At 37.5% G+C, this 20,625-nt stretch overlaps 1 protein-coding gene across 1 annotated transcript in view; it reads right to left on the bottom strand.

The window, feature by feature from the left end:
* Positions 1–20,625, bottom strand: part of DNAH8 (dynein axonemal heavy chain 8) — a gene marked incomplete at both ends in the record, with an annotated part of 131,818 nt that overhangs the window by 94,992 nt on the left and 16,201 nt on the right. The window contains 11 exons of the mRNA XM_082758173.1: positions 1,828–2,023; positions 4,435–4,537; positions 6,020–6,126; positions 6,406–6,518; positions 6,717–6,858; positions 7,644–7,763; positions 10,184–10,300; positions 10,927–11,007; positions 17,971–18,158; positions 19,140–19,275; positions 20,173–20,292. Of these exons, the coding sequence (XP_082614299.1) occupies positions 1,828–2,023; positions 4,435–4,537; positions 6,020–6,126; positions 6,406–6,518; positions 6,717–6,858; positions 7,644–7,763; positions 10,184–10,300; positions 10,927–11,007; positions 17,971–18,158; positions 19,140–19,275; positions 20,173–20,292 (1,423 nt within the window). The remainder of the gene's footprint in view (positions 1–1,827; positions 2,024–4,434; positions 4,538–6,019; positions 6,127–6,405; positions 6,519–6,716; positions 6,859–7,643; positions 7,764–10,183; positions 10,301–10,926; positions 11,008–17,970; positions 18,159–19,139; positions 19,276–20,172; positions 20,293–20,625) is intronic.

The raw sequence follows: 20,625 nt of genomic DNA, 5'->3' as shown, positions 1-20,625 counted from the left end.
TAATTTTCCTTTTTCTGGTTTACTTGCAACTAGAAGATGACAAGGCTTCATGAATATTTTAGGCTTTTTCTTTTTAAATTCATATAATAAGGTTTTAAAATCATATAAACCCCTTAAAACAGTATTTCTTGAACTCTAAGATACTTGAATTAAGTAGCCCTTCATTAACTATCTTTAGTGATATCAAAAGAGACATAAAACTTTACCAAGTTGCATCTTTTATTAGAGCAAAAATAAAGTTTGTGAGACAAATGTAGCTTCAAAACGGTTGATACCAAAGTCTTTTGAGTCTTGTCTGAAAGAGGGTAGAGCTGAAGGAAGAGGAAAAAAAAAAAGAGAGAGAGAGAGAGGGAGAGAGAGAAAAGAGATTCTGCTAAACCTTTCACTTCCGAATATGCTTCCAAAGGCATTTTGAAAGAAAACAGAAGCTACACAAACGTAGCTGCTGTTCCAGTTATATTGTTGATTTTGAAACAGGATCCCAGTCTCCTTTAAGAACTACAAACTCAAACAGAATGTAAGTAAAATACAATCTATCATGTCCCTACTTCATCTCTGATGAGCTGTTGATACAACCAAGATCAATGTAGACATTGCTGTTCCTAAAGTTCTAATGAGCCCATCTGCCATGACAAGGGCCTGAGCATTTTGAAGCATATGTAAGAGAATGGAGAAGGAAAATCCTTCTGCCATCTCTTCCTGCCATCCATGCTGTTTAATGGGGGGATTTAAAGCAATGCCATCTTTTCTTCTGGTCAGCAAACTTTTTCAGGGATCTGGTCACTGAAAACAGAGTCTCAGACTGATCCATCTGTGCCATCTGTTTCATAGAACTAGCTGACCAAGTAATAACATATCCCCTCCACACAACACCCTTTCCTGGGTGTTGCTGATGAGTTGCTTTAAAGTGATGAAAAAGATTACTCACTAACTTTGTATTTCGACACAGCAGAGGGAAAGGCTATGGCTGTCTTATGAGTAGTAGTCTTGGTAATTTTCTGTCACCCTGCTTAAGAGATTATTTTTCTATGTCTGTGCTTCAAATGATTATAAATCCCAACTCTGGACTACGAGAGAAAAAATTTCCAAGATACTAAATATTTCCCAAAGGAATCACAACAAAGATGTTACTGCAGTGTAGATCACAAAGAGGACCTGACAGTAAAAGTTTGTTGTTTTTCTTTGGTTGGTTGTTTCAGTGGGTGCTTGCTTCATATGGACATCTAACCATAGAAACAGCATGGACATCTAATCGTAGAAACAGAAATTTCTGCATAAAAATAATATTAGGGAAAAAAAGTATGTGACTAGAATGCCTGCAGGTCTATCTACATTGAGAATATTCACATGAACAAACACTTCAATCGTTTTATAATCCATTTTGGGAATACAGACAGAAAATAAACGTTGTCACTGAAATCTATACTATACAGATTATACTGTACTCTTTCTATCTCAATGTTTCAATGACATTTAGTCTACATAATTGTTTACGGCTAAAACTATAACATAACAAGTAAGTAAAAAAGATGACCTAAGGAGTTTACTTTGCCTCAATTAAATAGGAGATTCATAATTTAGCAATTTTTCAAAAAGAAAATTTTGATTATTGTTTCTAAAGGTTCTAATACTTACATAAACCAGAAAAGCTATTTCTGAAAAATATAGTTAATTTAAAAAAAAAAAAAAAAAGAACAACATATTAGTTCAAAAGAATCCACAGTTGGCTTCTTTGAAACAAAGTAAATATATTCATAAATATTTATATATGGCATTTTTATTAAAATCCAAAGTTTAAAGTAAGTTAAAAAAAAAAAAAAAACTTACTTTCCCCCTTTTTGGTTAATTTTCTTGATAATCCAAAACCTGCTGAAGATACTTGCTGTGTGTCTAGTTCTGCTTTTAAATTAGATTTTTGCAAATGCCTTTGTCCCCACTGAGCAACTCCACGACTTACGTCCAGTATCAGTTGAATCATACGATTTATGGCTTGCTGTATATCATCTAAACTGGGAACCATTACCTATTCAAAATAGTTGAAATATTGTTGAAACAAATGCAGGTGACTGTCATTTTCCAAGACTTCAGTTTTACTCTAATAGTGAATATAGAGAGCATGCCCCAGAAGAGAAAAATGTAACTAAGAGTTTGCCTCCCTCAGAATTGCCTCTAAAGAAATGAAATATACTGTACTGACCTATTTGTACACTTACATTGTAGGCAAGCTGACATGAAAGTATTAGTAGTGTGTTTTTGTGTTCTTTTTTTACAGTTGTTTTTACAATTCCTAAAATATTTTTAACAGCATTTTTCAAATACTTTTTTACAGTCTAGGGAATACACTACAAGCCTTATTTCCCACATTCTAGAATCACAAAGCATCAAAAACGTTAGGCCAAGTTCCTCTTCTCTGTTACTCTTAACCTCTGGATTGTAAATACTGTGAGAGTATTCGTCATGAAAGTACATATGGACAGCTCATTTCAAAGAAGATTTACAAGTATATACCTTCTAAGTGCTTATCTATTCATGCATTCATGCCATGGGACATAAGACAAGCAACTGTCATCTAGATCAAAGTGCCGAAGGTTCTAGTTGAATAAATATTTATTTTTTCTCCCCAAAGTAGCAGCACTTCAAACTTCTGCAAGAGCACAGTGTTTAGTAAATAAATGAAACTCCATGCAGTAGCCCTAAAGACCTCAAATTCTATATTTGGTAAGGATTTTGTAACAAGCCAGAAGGGGTAGAGAATTCATTATCATTTACCAGAGTAAAAAGAGGATTCTTGATCTGGAACAAAAACAACAAGCTAACAGAACAGGGTCAAACCACGCTGTCCATGATGTATAAATGCTATTATGCTCCCTAGCATAGTTTGAAGTGATGCAAAATAGCATTCTAGCAGACAAAATTCAGGCACAATTCGGAGAATAAAACATGATGAATGCTGAACCTAACACCCAGTTTGAATGCAAACTCTTGGATTCAGGAGAAAAAGCATTTACCACTGTAAATACAAACAGTTGTATTTACAGTAATAAATGCAAATACAAATTTCAGGTCAGTTGACTTTGAGGTCAAAAAACAGCCTTTAGCCACTTTTATTTAGTAGCACACAAACAGAAAGTCCCAAACACAGAACAAACAGCTGCATTGTCAGAATAATGTTAATTGTAGCTTTATCCTGTCCTTGTCTGATAAGAATTCCACATAGGATAAGGTGGAGGAAATGCAAACATCTGTTCCTCCAGGATGCTTACCAGGAGGAAGAACCTACCTGAGAGTGATCCAGGAAAGTACAGAAAAACAGCATTTGTTTTTAAACATCAGAACAAAGAACTTGGATAAAAAAACACTAAAAAGTGACTCTTATGTTTTATAAATCAATTTTACAGATTGAGTTTACAGATTTTATGCATACAGTTGTATGCATAAAAGCAAGGAACTTGTAAAATCCTATTTGTTAACATAAAGCAGTATGTTTTACCCAACATTACTTGATTGCTACCCTGGATCAACCAAGAATTTCAGAGGAGTTGAAGGAAAGATAGGTACATTTCCCTTTGCAGAGGACAAAGCCTGAAGCATTATGCAAATATTCATAAGGTAAAAATTCCACACTTTTGCAGACCTTGTAAATGTGTACACAGTGTGAAGTATATTAGAATGTCTGACATTGATACTGTGTTCAAACTAAGGAATATCACCTTAGAACAGAACCTCTATTCCATTATCATTTCACAAATGTAAAACTAAATTTTTGTAAGACAATTGGATAGTATTATCTTCTCACATAAAAAATAAAACAACATACGTATTGCTGACAAAATTATCTTACTGTACAGCAGGCAAACAAATGCATCTATTAATTCTTTGCAATCTTGTTGCCTTTTTGTTCTCTGCACAAAGAAATCCACAGCTGACTCCTTGCTTTTTAATCTTCTAATTTTTTGTTGAGTTTTCCTCTTTCAGGTCATCTTACTTCCTATTGAGGTGACTAAAACCAAACTGAACAAAAATAATGTTCATTATTTTTACTCAACAAAGGATTTAAAAATGCAAAGAACAAAACAGCTAAAATAAATATACAGAAACCATGAAAAATTTATACCAACAATTCAATCACTACAAGTGAAGGAGATTGGTGAACATTCTACAAAGACCACTGATGAATAGATTGCAATATACTTTCTGAAATACACAAGAACAATAAAAGGCCAGATTCTGCAAGTATTACTAAGACAAAAACAAGGAACATTAGTAATGTTAGCAAATTTCATCTGTACTGCCAGTGCACTAAAGAGCCTGAGCAACTGTTTTCCTGAATGGGTGCTGGTGCAGTAGTACAGTGCCCGCATTCTGTGCTTGGGCAAATGCAGACATAACCATAATATAGTGTATTTTACCATATCTGTATGACACATAACTTACCACATTAGGAATTGCAAGGTGTACTTCTGCTTTTAGAAAAGACACAATCTCTTCAGATTTGCTTGGGTGAGCAGAAAACATTGTTCTCCCAAATGTAGTTTTGCTGAAAATAATTTTGAAACATGTCATAAGTACTTCACCATGAAACACATTCAAATTACCTTAGAAACATCAGTTTGAGGTACCTTCTATGGAGAAACCTTCATGAAGAATTTTCACATCAGTGTACCAGCTATTTGACAAAGCTTCCAGAAGTTTTATGTTTTAAGGGTAAAAACAATAGCCAGAACTTCATCACTCAGACAAAGGTTATTTTGGATCTAGGCACTGAATTTGGAATTTTGTATCTAGAGTATTTTCCGACTTGGGATTTTAATCTCCAAATTTAAGAATGATGGAACTCTGCCAGTGTTATGAGTAGGGCATAAAAAGGTTTTATTGGCCATTTCATGTAACAACCTATTAAGGGTAAGAGTTGCCTCATTACATTTTAGGTAAATGTTCAACTGAACAGAACAGTTTCAAAGATGATAAGCTGGTACAAAATGATAGACAAAATAAAAATGAGTCCACTAAAGACAAAGTGTGACATACAATTTCTGGTTGCTATGTCATGACAAAGAGACCAAAAAAGGCAGCATTCAACAAATGTAAATACCATAGTCAATAGCAAACACTGTAGTCAAAAATAGAGGAAAAAGATATTTAATCATTACAACTGTTAAGGACACAACCAAAAAAGACCATGTTTTTAAAACATTTTGTATGAGAGATGTCCCCAGAAAATAAATAAATAAATAACAAAACAAAACAGTAACACAAGCTTCCACATATATTAAAAACAAAACATTGTCAACTTTACCTGCTTAAAATAAATTCTTAATAGGATTCTAAGTAGGACAGCTTTTTTATATGCAATGTACTATATGGAAGAAATTCTGTCTCTGAAGTATATGCCTCATCCAGCAGAGAACAATCTATTGAAATTATACTGAAAACAATGATACAACTGAACGAATAGAAGAAAATGGTACAACTGTATGGATCTTGATGTTATCAGATAAAATTAATAGCGATACCTGAATGATCTTTAACCCATGAGAAACAATTCTGAGTGAACAGCCATGTTTACACAAATAATCTGAAGTAAGGCAAATATATTGGCATGCTGCCACGTATGACCTAGAATAGTCACTTAAGTTCTAATCATTCACATCAAACAATAAATTGTACTTACATCTTGAAAGTAATGCCAAGGGAAATACATAAGAATAAAAGTAAAAGGGTACAGGCTGAGGGTAAAGAAGTAGAAAAAAAAAACCTTTCATTTTCTGCACAAAAGAAAGTGCATAGAATATAACTAACAACGTAAAGATGTAAAGAATAAAAGGAAAGTGTGGGCCCAAGGCATCACTTGCAACAAAGAGTGAGCACTCTCCTGGTTCTGCTTGAGCTAAAAAAGGTCTGGAACTCTATGACTAATGACACATGCACCCCACATGAATATAAGTGCATTATCATGTTAACACAGACATAATTACTGTTTTGGTAATACTATAGAAGAAATCTTCCATTTGCAACTCACTTTGAAACAAGTATTCTTTTTTTAAGACTATCCAAAGACAGACGGGTGGCTTTCTGGAGGCTATCTAGCAGCTGGTGACTGAAATAGGCAACTACCTCTTTACATTTCTGTAATAAAAAAAAAATAAATAAAAAAAATAAAAAAAAAAACAAGCAATAAAACCCACAACATTATTTAGTGTTTTATTCATACAGGAACATGAAGATTATTTCAAAGTGTATTCGTCAAGCATAATAGTCTGAAGAAATTTATGCTGTAAAGCTACACGAGAAACACAAGGGGAGACAGGGAGGAAAACAGCTTTTGAGTAAAGAAGTAAAAGCTGCACGGAGAGGATATAAAAAGCTAAAAAGAATAAAAAAGTTTCCCTTCTGATCACAAAATACCTTTTTAAACTCATCCTCTTTGTCATTGCCTTTGCTATCATCACAGTGAGGAGCTCCAGTATTATTTTCTCTCTCATCTTCAATATTTCCAAACAATACATGTTTTTCTTTTACTGTAAATTAAAAAATAATAATGAATGCATTTTTGTTAACTGAGATATATTCTGCTTTGAAGCATGCTACAGACATCTTTACACTCAAAATGATATTGCTAGCTCCAGCAATTAGCTAAAACAATTCAATTTTGATATGTACTAGTTAAGTCTAGAGAAATAGGGACAGAAATTTCCATTTAAATTATAATTATCTACCTGGTGATGTGTGCTTTTTTGATGCTTTCTCAGAATGTTTAATTTCATAATTATTTTCAAATACAGATATTAAGTCTTGAACAGCATCTTCAATATGCATACTTTTGTGATTCAGTAACTCAGCACATTCTTTAGTGAAAGTCTGTTAAGTAAAAATAAAAAGGAATCATCTTAGTACGACTAATGATCTTATCACCTTGCCCTTTCACGGAGAACCAAGTAATTTACCTGAATACCATCCTTCAGATGGAGACTGTTTGAAGGAGTTTTCTTTGAAAAGAAAACTGGGAAACCAAAACCAAAATCTTTTTGCTGTTTTTAAGATTTGCTGGATTTCCTGTTCCATTACACATTACATTATATTTTCATGTTTGTTTGTTTTTCCATTTTCAAAATGCAATGAAATTTTTAAAGTCCAGAAGGAAGGTAATCATCTGAATCTGAAGTTATCCAAATTAAGTCCTTCAACTACCCTTAATGAATGTATTTACTTGTACTCAGTTTAAAAATAATAAAATAAAGCAAAAAATACATTTAATTTCATTTGAAGTTGAGGAAACTTTCAAATTCTCAAATATACTTTTTGGAAGTTTTCTTTTTTAACCTTCTTCTTTAAAAAGGTTTAAGAAAAAAAAAATATGAAAGAAGACTGTATATGCCCAAGTATCTTCATGCAAAAAAATCTAATATGATTATAAAACAGCTAAATAAATAAATATATGTTTGAAATACTACAGTTTAAGTACCTCAAATGCCTAAGTGCCAATTTAAACACAAAATATTTTACCCAAAATATGTTAATCAAAATGAATGTCTTTTGAATTCCTTCAGTGAGATTAATTCTTTTTTAGATTTATATCAATGTACTAAGAGGTTGCTTGTAACACATTCAAGAATTCTAGTTAAAGGATGTAAAGCAGCACATACCTCATTCCGTGTCAACATATCCTCTACTTTGATAGGACCATCTACCGGTAAGGCAATTAAAAGAGTATTTGATATTTCCTTTAATATTAAATCAATTCGGACTTCACTTAAATCATTTACCTAGAAAGAGAAAATCATATTAACTCCATATATTTGTGTAAAGCAGAATCTATTCTTTTAGAGACTTCTAACATATAATGTCTTGCAGAGAGAAGAAAAATCAGTCTCTACCCAGTGAAAGCGTAAAAGCTTTATACTATAGAAAATCCTCTGAAAAAGTGAATCGTAACAGAAAAACAAACAAGCAACAACAAAAAATGGAGGAAAAAGGATCAGCACACAAGACATTAAGATGACAGAAGCAGACAAAAAAAGGAAGCAAAACAATGTCTTGAATTATGTTAACTTAGGTAATATTTACAGTGGCTAAATATTGTCGTGTTTACTGTGAATTATCCTCTATTTTGTACAGATAGAATTTAGGGAGATGTGTACCCAACAAAAAAGTTCAGCCTTTGTTAACATGTTCACTGCAGACATTCTGAAATATGAAAAAGAACAGATAGATAAGTCTGGAAATATGTTTACTATTGCCATAGAAAACAAAACTAGGTTGCTAGGAGTGTATGTATTTAAATCCTACACACTTTGATAACACAGTTTTAAAAGGATTATACTGTACACAGTTTCATTTGAGACAGTTCATTAAAAACAAAATCTTGTAATTTATAAGATCTGCTGGTTCTATGTTGGGAATCAGACAAATGAATCCCAGAGAAAGTGAAATCTTTAGAGAAAGCATGTTTCCACCTATTTCCTCACAGATTCCTAGTTATCAGCATCATATTTTGAAATTTGTCTTCAGACAGGATAAGCTAAGACTACTTCTGCAGCATAACAGCAATGATTTAATTTCTGCATGAGTTTCCATTGACAGCTCTTTGAGCTGGTCAGTTTTGGAGAGTAGATTAATAAGCAAATATGCCAAGAACTACCTTCTGTGCCCTAAGAACATCATTAGAAAGTGGCTCTGAGACTTAAAAGTAGCTTCTTTAAATTTGTTTTTCTTCTGTCCTTAAAGTTCAGGAATTTCTGGAATAGATGAGAACTTTTGCTCCATGACGCTACCTGTGCTTGACTTACAGAGAAATTTGTGGCCACGATAAAGAAAAGATTCCTGAAGCACCCTTGCGATTTTAACAACAGTTTTAGGCAGACAGGCAATAGCAGTTAGTTACATCCCAAACCATGGGAATTATACAGCCTACATGGCTACTAGATCAAGAGCAAACAAGCTATGCTAATATAGGATGATTAGCTTCTTTTTCATGATCTTGCTGGCCATGATTCCAGTTTTAAGACAAGGGGGCCACAAGCTTCTCCAGCTTGTAGTCAACATAGCTTTTCACTAGGCTTTTGATTCCAACTTACAACATTTTTAGGATTCAGTTGTCATGGCAGATTTCAAATAAAACTGATTTCTGTCCAATTTTTAACTTTTTAACTGAAAGATTCAATATCTGTAATACCCTCTTGTTTTTCAGCATATCACACAAGTCTTTGCTTTATAACACATTTTCTCTATTTGTTTGCCATACTCCATCCACAGAAAACAAAGGTCTAACCAAGTTTACATCTTTTTGTTTTGATATGGGATGGCTAAAAAAATGTGAAATATATACAACCTACATATTTAAGGAAAATAGAGAGTATCTACAAAATACCTGGTTATTTCAGATATTCTCAGGCTCACAATCATTAATTTCTTACACAATCAATCATTTTTCCAGCTTTAGCAAACCAAGCACAAGATTTCAATTGCTTTTCTGCCATACAAAAAGCAAATTGGATACACTCACCAGAAATTTTCTACCACAGAAAACAATGTTTATAATATAAGTAAGAAAGATCGTAAGTATACAGTTAAATAATCAGGCAAGAAATACGATCTGAATATCACAGAGAAGTAGGAGCTTGAGAACCACCACTACAGTTCCTCAAGCATGTTAATGTAATCAGAGGAACTTAAACTGTGTCAATCACTACAACAGGAAAAAAGCACAGACTCAGTGAACATGCAGAGAAATGTGAGGGAAAAAACTTGCTTCCCTTCATCATTTTGTGGACTGTACAAGCAGAAGACAATTTCACAGCATGTCTGCTATGAATACAGTTAACATTAAAAATTTCTCCAGTGGATAACATTTGCATGGAGGTATCTTCTGGGCAACTGCACTCATGGCAGAGTGATAGTCACAGAATAAGAGGACAACAGGCAGAAATATATTGTACTGCAAGAGCAGAAGCAAAGATCAAACATATGAGGGTACTCATTGGAGAGAATCACCAAGTACATCATTCCTAAGAAAAACAAAACAAAACAAAACAAAACAAACATACAAACAAAACAGATACTTGAAAAAGCAAGCAAAATTTCTACATATTTCAAGAAGTAAACCCAGATTGATTTGCAATATGAAGAGCAGTTTACTTGGAGCAATTTTTCTAAACTAGCATTTAAGTAGTCATCAAAACTATACCTTTTTCAAAAACTGTTTAAACATATTCAGAACTTCATCAGATTCTTGAAAGAAACTGTCCAGTGTCACAGATGACCAAGTCAACATGGTAAGTCCTTGCCTCAACACAGCTTCCATCTAAGCATAAAAACATTTATTTCATAGATTAAAAAGAAAAATATATATATAGAAATGTAATTTAAAACAAATACCATTGTTATTAGAATCACTGATGTCATTGATGAGAGAAAGAGTTGTATAAGTTTTGTAAGGAAGTTTTTAAATTTTCAAGAAAAATGTCAAGGAAATTTACGCAATACTGGATGAGAAGGGGTAGGGCATGCTACAGCCATAACTGTAAACTCAGCAAAGATCTTCCTCTTCCTGCTCTTTTGGATAGTATCTTTTAGTATTTGAGCTAAATTAAATATGCAATTTCCTGTGAAAACCTATAAACTGAGAGAAGTGATAATTTACTTCCATATCAAAGGTAGAGACTTGTGTAGATAAATACACCCACAAAGTCCATATTCTTTGTTCCACTGGGTTTATATCTCAAAGACGTTAAGATTATTCTACTCTGATACACATTATTTGAGCGTTATATGTGGGATACAAAGAGCAAATGTTTGGTCTTAAAGGTATTAGTAAAACTCATTAAGTCCATAACGTACAGATCCATTAAGTGTTTTAAAATTATAAACTATTATTAAATTACCCACATTCCTTCTGAAGTGTATTGAAGTGCATTTAGCAATACCAACCTTCTGCATTTTTGGTGCCATTAGATTTAGAAAAATGGTTCGTGTTTCTTGACACAAATCTTCATAGCATTGAAGAAGACCCTGTTAATTAATAGGAAGGGGTAATATCAAGAAGAGTATCTTATGTGCTTTCTTTACTGATGCAAACATACTACTACATAAAAAAAAAAAAAAAAAATCATCACAAAACCAAAAACACAGTACAGAACTACTTTTGAAAAACATGTAGTATTTTACAGATATTACATACCTATGTACACCATTCCTGGAAGGTAATAGATTTATCATGCTACCCACTAAGAATAAAAGCAGCCTTCATACAGCACATTTCCAGTCCATAGGCAAAAAAGTATGGCCTTTCCCTAGAGCTCAAGGCAGCTTGGGCTAGAGTGACCATACCCTCTTGAAACTATTAAATGCTTTAGATAATTCAAATCATGTATAAACTCAGTTTCAAAATAACCTCTTGTCTTTTGTCTTATATACATACACATACAAAAACAAACAAACAAACAACAACAACAAAACCAGAAAGAATCCACTCAAAATCTTACACAGTATACCTAACCCCTAAAATACAAGCTTCTTGAAAAATCTGTGGCAAATGGTACAACAGATAACAGAAATCTGACTTCTCTGGCACAGTCTGTGAAGTTCTTGATGTTTTTGTGGCTCACCATATCTTCCAAATAAGGAATTCCAATCTTTACTTCTCAGAAGCAATGTAAAACTACTCTTTACTGATTTTCAAAGAGTGAATGTATTTTGGATGGCTTTAATTGTTTCAGTACCAGAACACATTTAACACACCACAAGGTATGAGAAATATAAATGCTTCTACTTTAAGTATGGAATAGCACACACTACAGTTACTACAGGTTTGTAAAATGAGAATCTCTATGTCCCCATTCTACAAACTTACCTTAAACTACCTGTCGTGGTTTAACCCGACCGGCAGCTAAACACCACGCAGCCGTTCGCTCACCCTCCCCCCTCCCTCTCTGGGACGGGGGAGAGAAATGGAAAGTGAAGCCCGTGAGTTGAGATAAAGACAGTTTAATAAGACAGGAAAAAAAATAACAAAAATAATAATAACAATAATAATAATGATGATACAATGGTGATAATACGAAAGTAATAATAGTATGTACAAACAAGTGATGCACAATGCAATTGCTCACCACCCGCTGACCGATGCCCAGCCTAACCCCGAGCAGTCCCGCCCCCTCCCCCCGGCTAGCCACCCCTATATATTGTTTAGCATGACGTCAGATGGTATGGAATACCCCTTTGGCTAGTTTGGGTCACCTGTCCTGGGTCTGTCCCCTCCCAGCTCTTACTGCACCCCCCAGCCTGCCCGTTGGCAGGACAGAGCAAAGGCTGAGATGTCCTTGGCTTAGTATAAGCACTGCTCTGCAACAATTAAAGCATCGGGGTGTTATCAGCACTCTTCTCATTCTAAGCCAAAACACAGCATTCCACCAGCTACTAGGAAGAAAATTAATTCTGTGCTAACTGAAACCAGGACATCTATCCACCCCTTATTCCATACCATTTATGTCATGCTCAGGTTACACTCTTTTCCATACATTCTAATTAGTCACCTATAGTAATCATGGTAGTGATAACATACAGTATAATATACTATTTAACATGGTGCAATTCAGTTCATGGGCTATTCTCACCCAGTATTAAATCTCCTTGAGGTACACACCGGACCTCTCCGTTCTTTTGCATCACCCACCAAGTATATCCAGGTCCCTGAGCGAAAACAATTCCACGAATAGGTTTGCCTTTTCCTGAGGCAGGAGTAGCCCAGACTGTTTTACCCAGCATATTTTTTACATGCACTACAGGAACTTTATCCCCATCTACAGTACGTAACAGGTTTGATTGGGCAGGTCCAGCTCGGTTGGTAGATCCCCTAGTATTGACTAACCAGGTGGCCTTTGCCAAATGCGTATCCCAGTTTTTGAACGTCCCAGCGCCCATTGCTTTCAAGGTAGTCTTTAACAGGCCATTGTATCGTTCAACTTTCCCGGAGGCTGGTGCATGATAGGGGATGTGATACACCCATTCAATACCATGTTCTTTGGCCCAAGTGTCTATAAGGTTGTTTCGGAAGTGAGTCCCATTGTCTGATTCTATTCTTTCTGGGGTGCCATGTCGCCATAGGACTTGCTTTTCAAGGCCCAGGATGGTGTTCCGGGCGGTAGCATGAGGCACAGGATATGTTTCCAGCCATCCGGTGGTTGCTTCCACCATTGTAAGTACGTGGCGCTTGCCATTGCGAGTTTGAGGGAGTGTGATGTAATCAATCTGCCAGGCCTCTCCATATTTATATTTCAGCCATCGTCCTCCATACCAAAGAGGCTTTGACCGTTTGGCTTGCTTGATTGCAGCACATGTTTCACAGTCATGAATAACCTGTGCTATAGCGTCCATGGTCAAGTCCACCCCTCGATCACGAGCCCATCTGTATGTTGCATCTCTACCTTGATGGCCTGAGGTGTCATGGGCCCATCGGGCTATAAATAATTCACCTTTATGCTGCCAATCCAGGTCCACCTGAGCTACTTCAATCTTAGCAGCCTGATCCACCTGCTGGTTGTTTTGATGTTCTTCAGTAGCCCGATTCTTGGGCACATGAGCATCTACGTGGCGTACTTTCACAGCCAGGTTCTCTACCCGAGCAGCAATATCTTGCCACAATGCAGCAGCCCAGATAGGTTTGCCCCTACGCTGCCAGTTGTTTTGCTTCCATTGCTGTAACCATCCCCACAGGGCATTTGCTACCATCCATGAATCGGTGTAGAGATAGAGAACTGGCCATTTTTCTCGTTCAGCAATGTCTAAAGCCAGCTGAATGGCTTTCACTTCTGCAAACTGACTCGATTCACCTTCTCCCTCAGCAGCTTCTGCAACTCGTCGCGTAGGACTCCATACAGCAGCCTTCCATCTCCGATGCTTCCCCACAATACGACAGGACCCATCAGTGAACAGGGCATATTTCTTTTCATTCTCTGGCAACTGGTTGTACAGTGGGGCTTCTTCAGCACGACCCACCTCCTCCTCTGATGATATCCCAAGGTATTTGCCTTCTGGCCAGTCCATGATCACTTCCAATATTCCTGGGCGACTGGGGTTTCCTATTCGAGCCCGCTGAGTAATCAGTGCAACCCACTTGCTCCATGTAGCATCAGTTGCATGATGCGTAGAGGGGACCCTTCCCTTGAACATCCAGCCTAGTACCGGTAATCGGGGTGCTAGGAGGAGCTGCGCTTCAGTACCGACCACCTCCGAAGCAGATCGAACTCCTTCATATGCTGCCAATATCTCCTTTTCAGTTGGAGTATAGCGGGCCTCAGATCCTCTGTATCCCCGACTCCAAAACCCCAGAGGCCGACCTCGAGTTTCCCCAGGTTCTTTCTGCCAGAGGCTCCAGGTGGGGCCGTTCTCCCCGGCTGCAGTGTAGAGCACATTCTTTACATCTGGTCCTGTTCGAACTGGCCCAAGGGCTACTGCATGGACTATTTCCTGCTTGATTTGTTCAAAGGCTTGTCGTTGTTCAGGGCCCCATTCAAACTCATTCTTCTTACGAGTTACTTGGTAGAGTGGGTTTACAATCAGACTGTAATTTGGGATGTGCATTCTCCAAAACCCCACAACACCTAGGAAAGTCTGTGTTTCTTTTTTGTTAGTTGGTGGAGACATAGCTGTTATTTTGTTGATCACATCCATTGGGATTTGACGACGTCCATCTTGCCATTTTATTCCTAAAAACTGGATCTCCCGTGCAGGTCCTTTGACTTTATTTTGTTTTATGGCAAAACCGGCTTTCAGAAGGATTTGGGCTATTTTCTTCCCTTTCTCGAAAACTTCCTCTGCTGTGTCACCCCACACAATAATGTCATCGATGTACTGCAGGTGTTCAGGAGCTTCCCCCTGCTCTAGTGCAGACTGGATCAGCCCATGGCAAATGGTAGGGCTGTGTTTCCACCCCTGGGGCAGCCTATTCCAAGTATATTGGACTCCCCTCCAAGTGAAGGCAAATTGTGGCCTGCACTCTGCTGCTAGAGGGATGGAGAAAAATGCATTAGCGATATCAATTGTGGCGTACCACTTGGCTGCCTTCGATTCAAGTTCATACTGAAGTTCCAGCATGTCCGGCACTGCAGCACTCAGTGGTGGCGTGACTTCGTTCAGGCCGCGATAGTCCACTGTTAGTCTCCACTCGCCATTAGACTTTCGCACTGGCCATATGGGACTATTGAAAGGTGAATGAGTCTTGCTGATCACTCCTTGGCTCTCCAATTGACGAATTAGCTTATGGATGGGAATCAGGGAGTCTCGGTTGGTGCGATATTGCCGCCGGTGCACAGTTGTGGTAGCAATTGGCACTTGCTGTTCTTCGACCCTCAGCAGCCCCACAACAGAGGAGTCCTCTGAGAGACCAGGCAAGGTAGATAATTGTTTAATGCCCTCTGTCTCTAAGGCAGCAATACCAAAAGCCCACCGGAACCCTTTTGGGTCCTTGCAGTATCCTCTTCTAAGATAGTCTATGCCAAGGATACATGGAGCATCCGGACCAGTCACAATGCGGTGCTTTTCCCACTCATTCCCAGTCAGACTCACTTCAGCCTCCAATACAGTCAACTGCTGAGATCCCCCTGTCACTCCACAAATATAGATGGGCTCTGGTCCTTTATAGCTCGATGGCATTATAGTACATTGTGCACCGGTGTCTACTAAAGCCTTATACTTCTGTGCGCGTGATGTGCCAGGCCATCGAATCCACACAGTCCAATAAACTCGATTGTCCCTTTCCTCCCCCTGGCTGGAGGCAGGGCCCCCCTAATCCTGGTCAGAATCTTCCTCGTTTCTGTGTTTGAAGGACTGTCTGCTGGAAGTTGGAGCAGCTTCAGGAGCTGGGACTGGAGCAGTTGCAGGAACTGGGACTGGAGTAGCGGCCGGAGCTGGAACTGGAGCGACTGCAGGAACTGGGACTGGAGCAGCTGCAGGAGCTGGGACTGGAGCGGCTGCAGGAGCTGGGACTGGAGCGGCTGCAGGAGCTGGAGCTGGAGCGGCTGCAGGAGCTGGGACTGGAGCGGCTGCAGGAGCTGGGACTGGAGCGGCTGCAGGAGCTGGGACTGGAGCGGCTGCAGAATCCACCGTAGGGGTCACAGTGGCCGTTGGATCTGTCACAGGGTTTGGAGTGGCCGCAGGGTCTGTCACTAAGTTGACAGCAGTATCAATGGCAGCTCGATAGGCATGAGCCAGGCCCCAGCACGTTACAATGATTTGTGTTACTTTGGAACTGCCAGAATCATTACACCTTTTTTTCAAGCATTCTGCCAGTTTTTGAGGATTTTGCCATTGTTCAGGGGTGAATTTCCAACACACTGGGGGTGCCAACTGCTCTAGATGCCTGCCCATATCCACCCATACTCCCTGCCACCCACAACTATATTGCCTCCGGGCAGATCTCCGGATGAGCTTCATAAGTAGTTGTTTAACTTTAAGCAGAATCTGAAGTGCATTCATGAGGCAGAACAACAAGACTATGGTATTCTGAGTATTCCAGAAATATTCAATATCTTGGAGAGCTATTGTGACAAGCTCAGGGGATAAGAGGGTGGTGAAGGAGGAAGGCAGAGTGACCCAGGAGGATACAGGGGTGGTGAAGGAGAAAGGGAGAGTAAGCAAGTAAGGAAAAATATCCTCCCCTTTCCCCTCCACAGATTGACTCTCTAATGGAGAAAAACAATAGGTATAATTGCTAATAGTTCCCAAGATGCTGTTTCCAAAGTACAGAGTCCACGATGTTACTGAGTATAAATACCAAGTTAGAGTCATGACCAGATATCTTATCGTCTCATAAGCCATTGCTATAACACTTAGTACCATAATGGTCTGAAACCAGGGCCCGGAGAGGAGAAACAACACTACAGAGAGCAAATACGGAAAATAATGTACTATAATACTCAATTTGGAAAACAGGCGCAGCAGAGTTGTGATTAAAGCAATCAGCATCATGACAAGTGACTATTAAGCAGGTCTAATCCTTCCACCAATTTTAGTTTAACACACTCTGATCAGATCTGCCGTTATCTCAACCTTTCGGGCCCCACGTTGGGCGCCAAAAAGACTGTCGTGGTTTAACCCGACCGGCAGCTAAACACCACGCAGCCGTTCGCTCACCCTCCCCCCTCCCTCTCTGGGACGGGGGAGAGAAATGGAAAGTGAAGCCCGTGAGTTGAGATAAAGACAGTTTAATAAGACAGGAAAAAAAATAACAAAAATAATAATAACAATAATAATAATGATGATACAATGGTGATAATACGAAAGTAATAATAGTATGTACAAACAAGTGATGCACAATGCAATTGCTCACCACCCGCTGACCGATGCCCAGCCTAACCCCGAGCAGTCCCGCCCCCTCCCCCCGGCTAGCCACCCCTATATATTGTTTAGCATGACGTCAGATGGTATGGAATACCCCTTTGGCTAGTTTGGGTCACCTGTCCTGGGTCTGTCCCCTCCCAGCTCTTACTGCACCCCCCAGCCTGCCCGTTGGCAGGACAGAGCAAAGGCTGAGATGTCCTTGGCTTAGTATAAGCACTGCTCTGCAACAATTAAAGCATCGGGGTGTTATCAGCACTCTTCTCATTCTAAGCCAAAACACAGCATTCCACCAGCTACTAGGAAGAAAATTAATTCTGTGCTAACTGAAACCAGGACACTACCTTATACCCAGCTTTAACATTCACATTGTCTAACAAGTTTTTGTTTTGTTTTTTAAACAAATACTTCACATCTCCTACTTGAGGATGCATTAGCTGCTGAATTCTTGTGTAAATCTACATATTCCCAAACACTGGTGATGATCTAAGGAAAAGGTACAATTTTTCATCTGATTCATCTTAATCTACCCGCATAATTGATAAAAGTAAAATGTAAAGGAGAACAAGGATCAATAACATTGGGAGAAAAAAGATTGTTTTTCTAAGGTTAAAGTAATCATGATGATTTCTAATTTACCTCTAAACGCAACTTGTTTGACTTCAAGTTATTTTCTAATTTTACTATCTTTTTGGCTTGCTCTGGTACTTCCAAGCCCAACTTTATCATACATTTGGTCTCTCGGACAGTCTCTGGAATTTGAGGATCAAAATTAACCAGGAACTTTCCAGTTTTAGGATGACGCACAAATACTGTAGCTTGTAAGGCTGCAAAGATATTTTTATGTCAGCAACTAAGACAAATTATTGTTTTGGTTATATAACTTATCATGGAATACAGATTTCTAACGTTATTATATAGTGATTACATTTTTGGTTACTTGCAACATTGTTTTATACTGTTTTGAGTTAAAGAAAATATACAACTGATTTTCACCATATTTGTTTTCTGCCATATAGCCTCTCTCTTCGTAAGCCAAACAAGCCTTAGTTCCAGTATTATTATTTCTGGTATATATATATATATATATTCAGATTGAGTTACAAAATTATCAACATCATTTTCTAAGGACCCAGAAACATAAAACATAGAAGAGCTGCTCAGTATCTTAAGGAATTTGTTCAGAAAATGAATGCTTAGATAGTGATATTTCAACAATACCAAACTAAATTAAAAGCATAAACACTAAACTAAAACCTTTGTTGACTCTCTGATGACACCATTACAATTTTGTTCTTATGGATCTCCTTGCAGATTTAAAGCTAAAGCTAAAAAATCTATTTAAAGCAAACAAACAAAATAATCATCTTCAACTCCCATTTAATCTTAAAATGCTAGAACTTCGTTAACAGTTTTTTTTTCCTAGTAATAAAGTAATACTGGTCCTGAAAGGGAACGTGATACTCTACACTGTAACTATATAAATTTTTACAGCAGAAAGAAAACAGAAAGAATTCTTAAATGGTATATATGAATTACTCAGAAATGAACTACTGTGGGCCTTAAATTTTTTTCAGTATATTTCTTCTAGTTATCTGTCAAACACTGTACCAAAACTTCAATCCTCTGCATCAAAACCAAGTTTCAAGGACAGACACAGATTTGCATTATCAGGCCTGTTTATTAGAACATAACCTGATCTAATTTGCACATTTTTATGATAAATAAGGCTTAAAAATTATCTGTTTTGCATCATCTTAACATTCAATAACAGTTAGAAGAAGACAATTACATATTCAATTACTTACGATACTGTAATTGTGAAATTTCTTTCATCCACACATTATGATAGACTACCTCAAATTCCACCAATACATAGGCAATTCTGTTGTATAATCGAACAACTGCTTTACCTTCTGGACTTGACAAGATACTTGAATTTTTCTAGTGAAACACAGAACATTCTGATTAATACCATATCAGAAGAAATACATCCTATTTGGGTTTTTCTTCAGTTTAGCTACTGATTATACAGTATGCAAGTTATTAAAATTACAGTTACAGAATTATTTAAAATATTATTTATTAATCAAGTTTATAGGAGAGTGAAGTCAATAGGAACTTGTAGAGTAATTAATAGTAAATATATAACACAATTACTTTATTACACTGTGTTACACACACGTAATTACCAGTGAAATGGATGCTCAGTTCAAATCAAAAATGAATAGTAACTAAAAATGTCGTTTTTAAAGAAAAAAAATCTCCTTTTGTAATCAGTACCGATACTTATGTCTATTTTCTTTCGAGTAGATTTGGGTACCAGAATATACACAATTGACAATTCCAGGATGTTAGATAGTCCACATTCATGCCTTAAGCTATTCCTAATGGTTTAGTACGGCTTAGTAAACACACATGATTCTCCATGGAGAATCCTACATGGCTAGAGGAACAGAAGGGTGGGTACTCAGTTAAAATACAGAACATAAGTAAGTCTTATTTACAGGCCTTAGTCTGCTCCATTATAAACAGAAGCAGAAATCCACAGCTGGCTGGAATGGTGAGACATTTCTTCAGGTGATGTGAAAACAGATCAAGTCAGTGCATATTTCCAGCTTGGTGCGCTAGTTCAGAAATAAGTCAAAGAAACGCTACATCTTCGATGTACAATAGTGGTTATTACGGAGCATGTGTGTTTTAAATAGCAATTCACATACAAATAAAGAGGTTGCCCAGCATATGAGAAGTGACTACATCATAACCGAAACAGTATGGTCACTCTACTGAAGTAAGGTCATGGTTACAAACAACACTTAATTTTTCCTCACATCAACTTACATAGAAATAGTCGATTGGTTCATTTATCCTCCTAAAGAGCTGTCTCACCCACAGTATCTTTCCTGCAACAGGTGGCATGTTCCGAGCAAGGGGAGGGTCATCTTTCTGAATTTGGTAAAGCTGCAATAAGAACAATATCACTAAACACATGAATTAAAGAAATTAAACTGTTGAAAAATGTTAAACTGTTTTTTCTTTACTACCACAATTTCTTCTTCCCCTCAGATTAGATTTGTATGCAGTGACATGACACTCCACAGAGAAAAAATTAATAGTTGACAATGTGATACGCTTTGGAGATGAACCCATTGATACCATTGTTATCATTGTCTTCTTTCTATGCTGTTTCTTAGCTCATCTTACTTATTTCAGAGCCCCAAGCACACCTAAAGGTTTTGCAAACCTAGGAGCTGAGCAACCAGTGTTCAAGGCCAAGCCTGATATAGCACAGCT

The sequence above is a fragment of the Aythya marila genome (genome assembly GCF_965140915.1).
Source record: "Aythya marila genome assembly, chromosome: 3".
NCBI lineage: Eukaryota > Metazoa > Chordata > Aves > Anseriformes > Anatidae > Aythya > Aythya marila.
The sequence above is the reverse complement of the archived record's forward strand: the minus strand, read 5'-3'. Positions and strand labels throughout refer to the sequence as shown.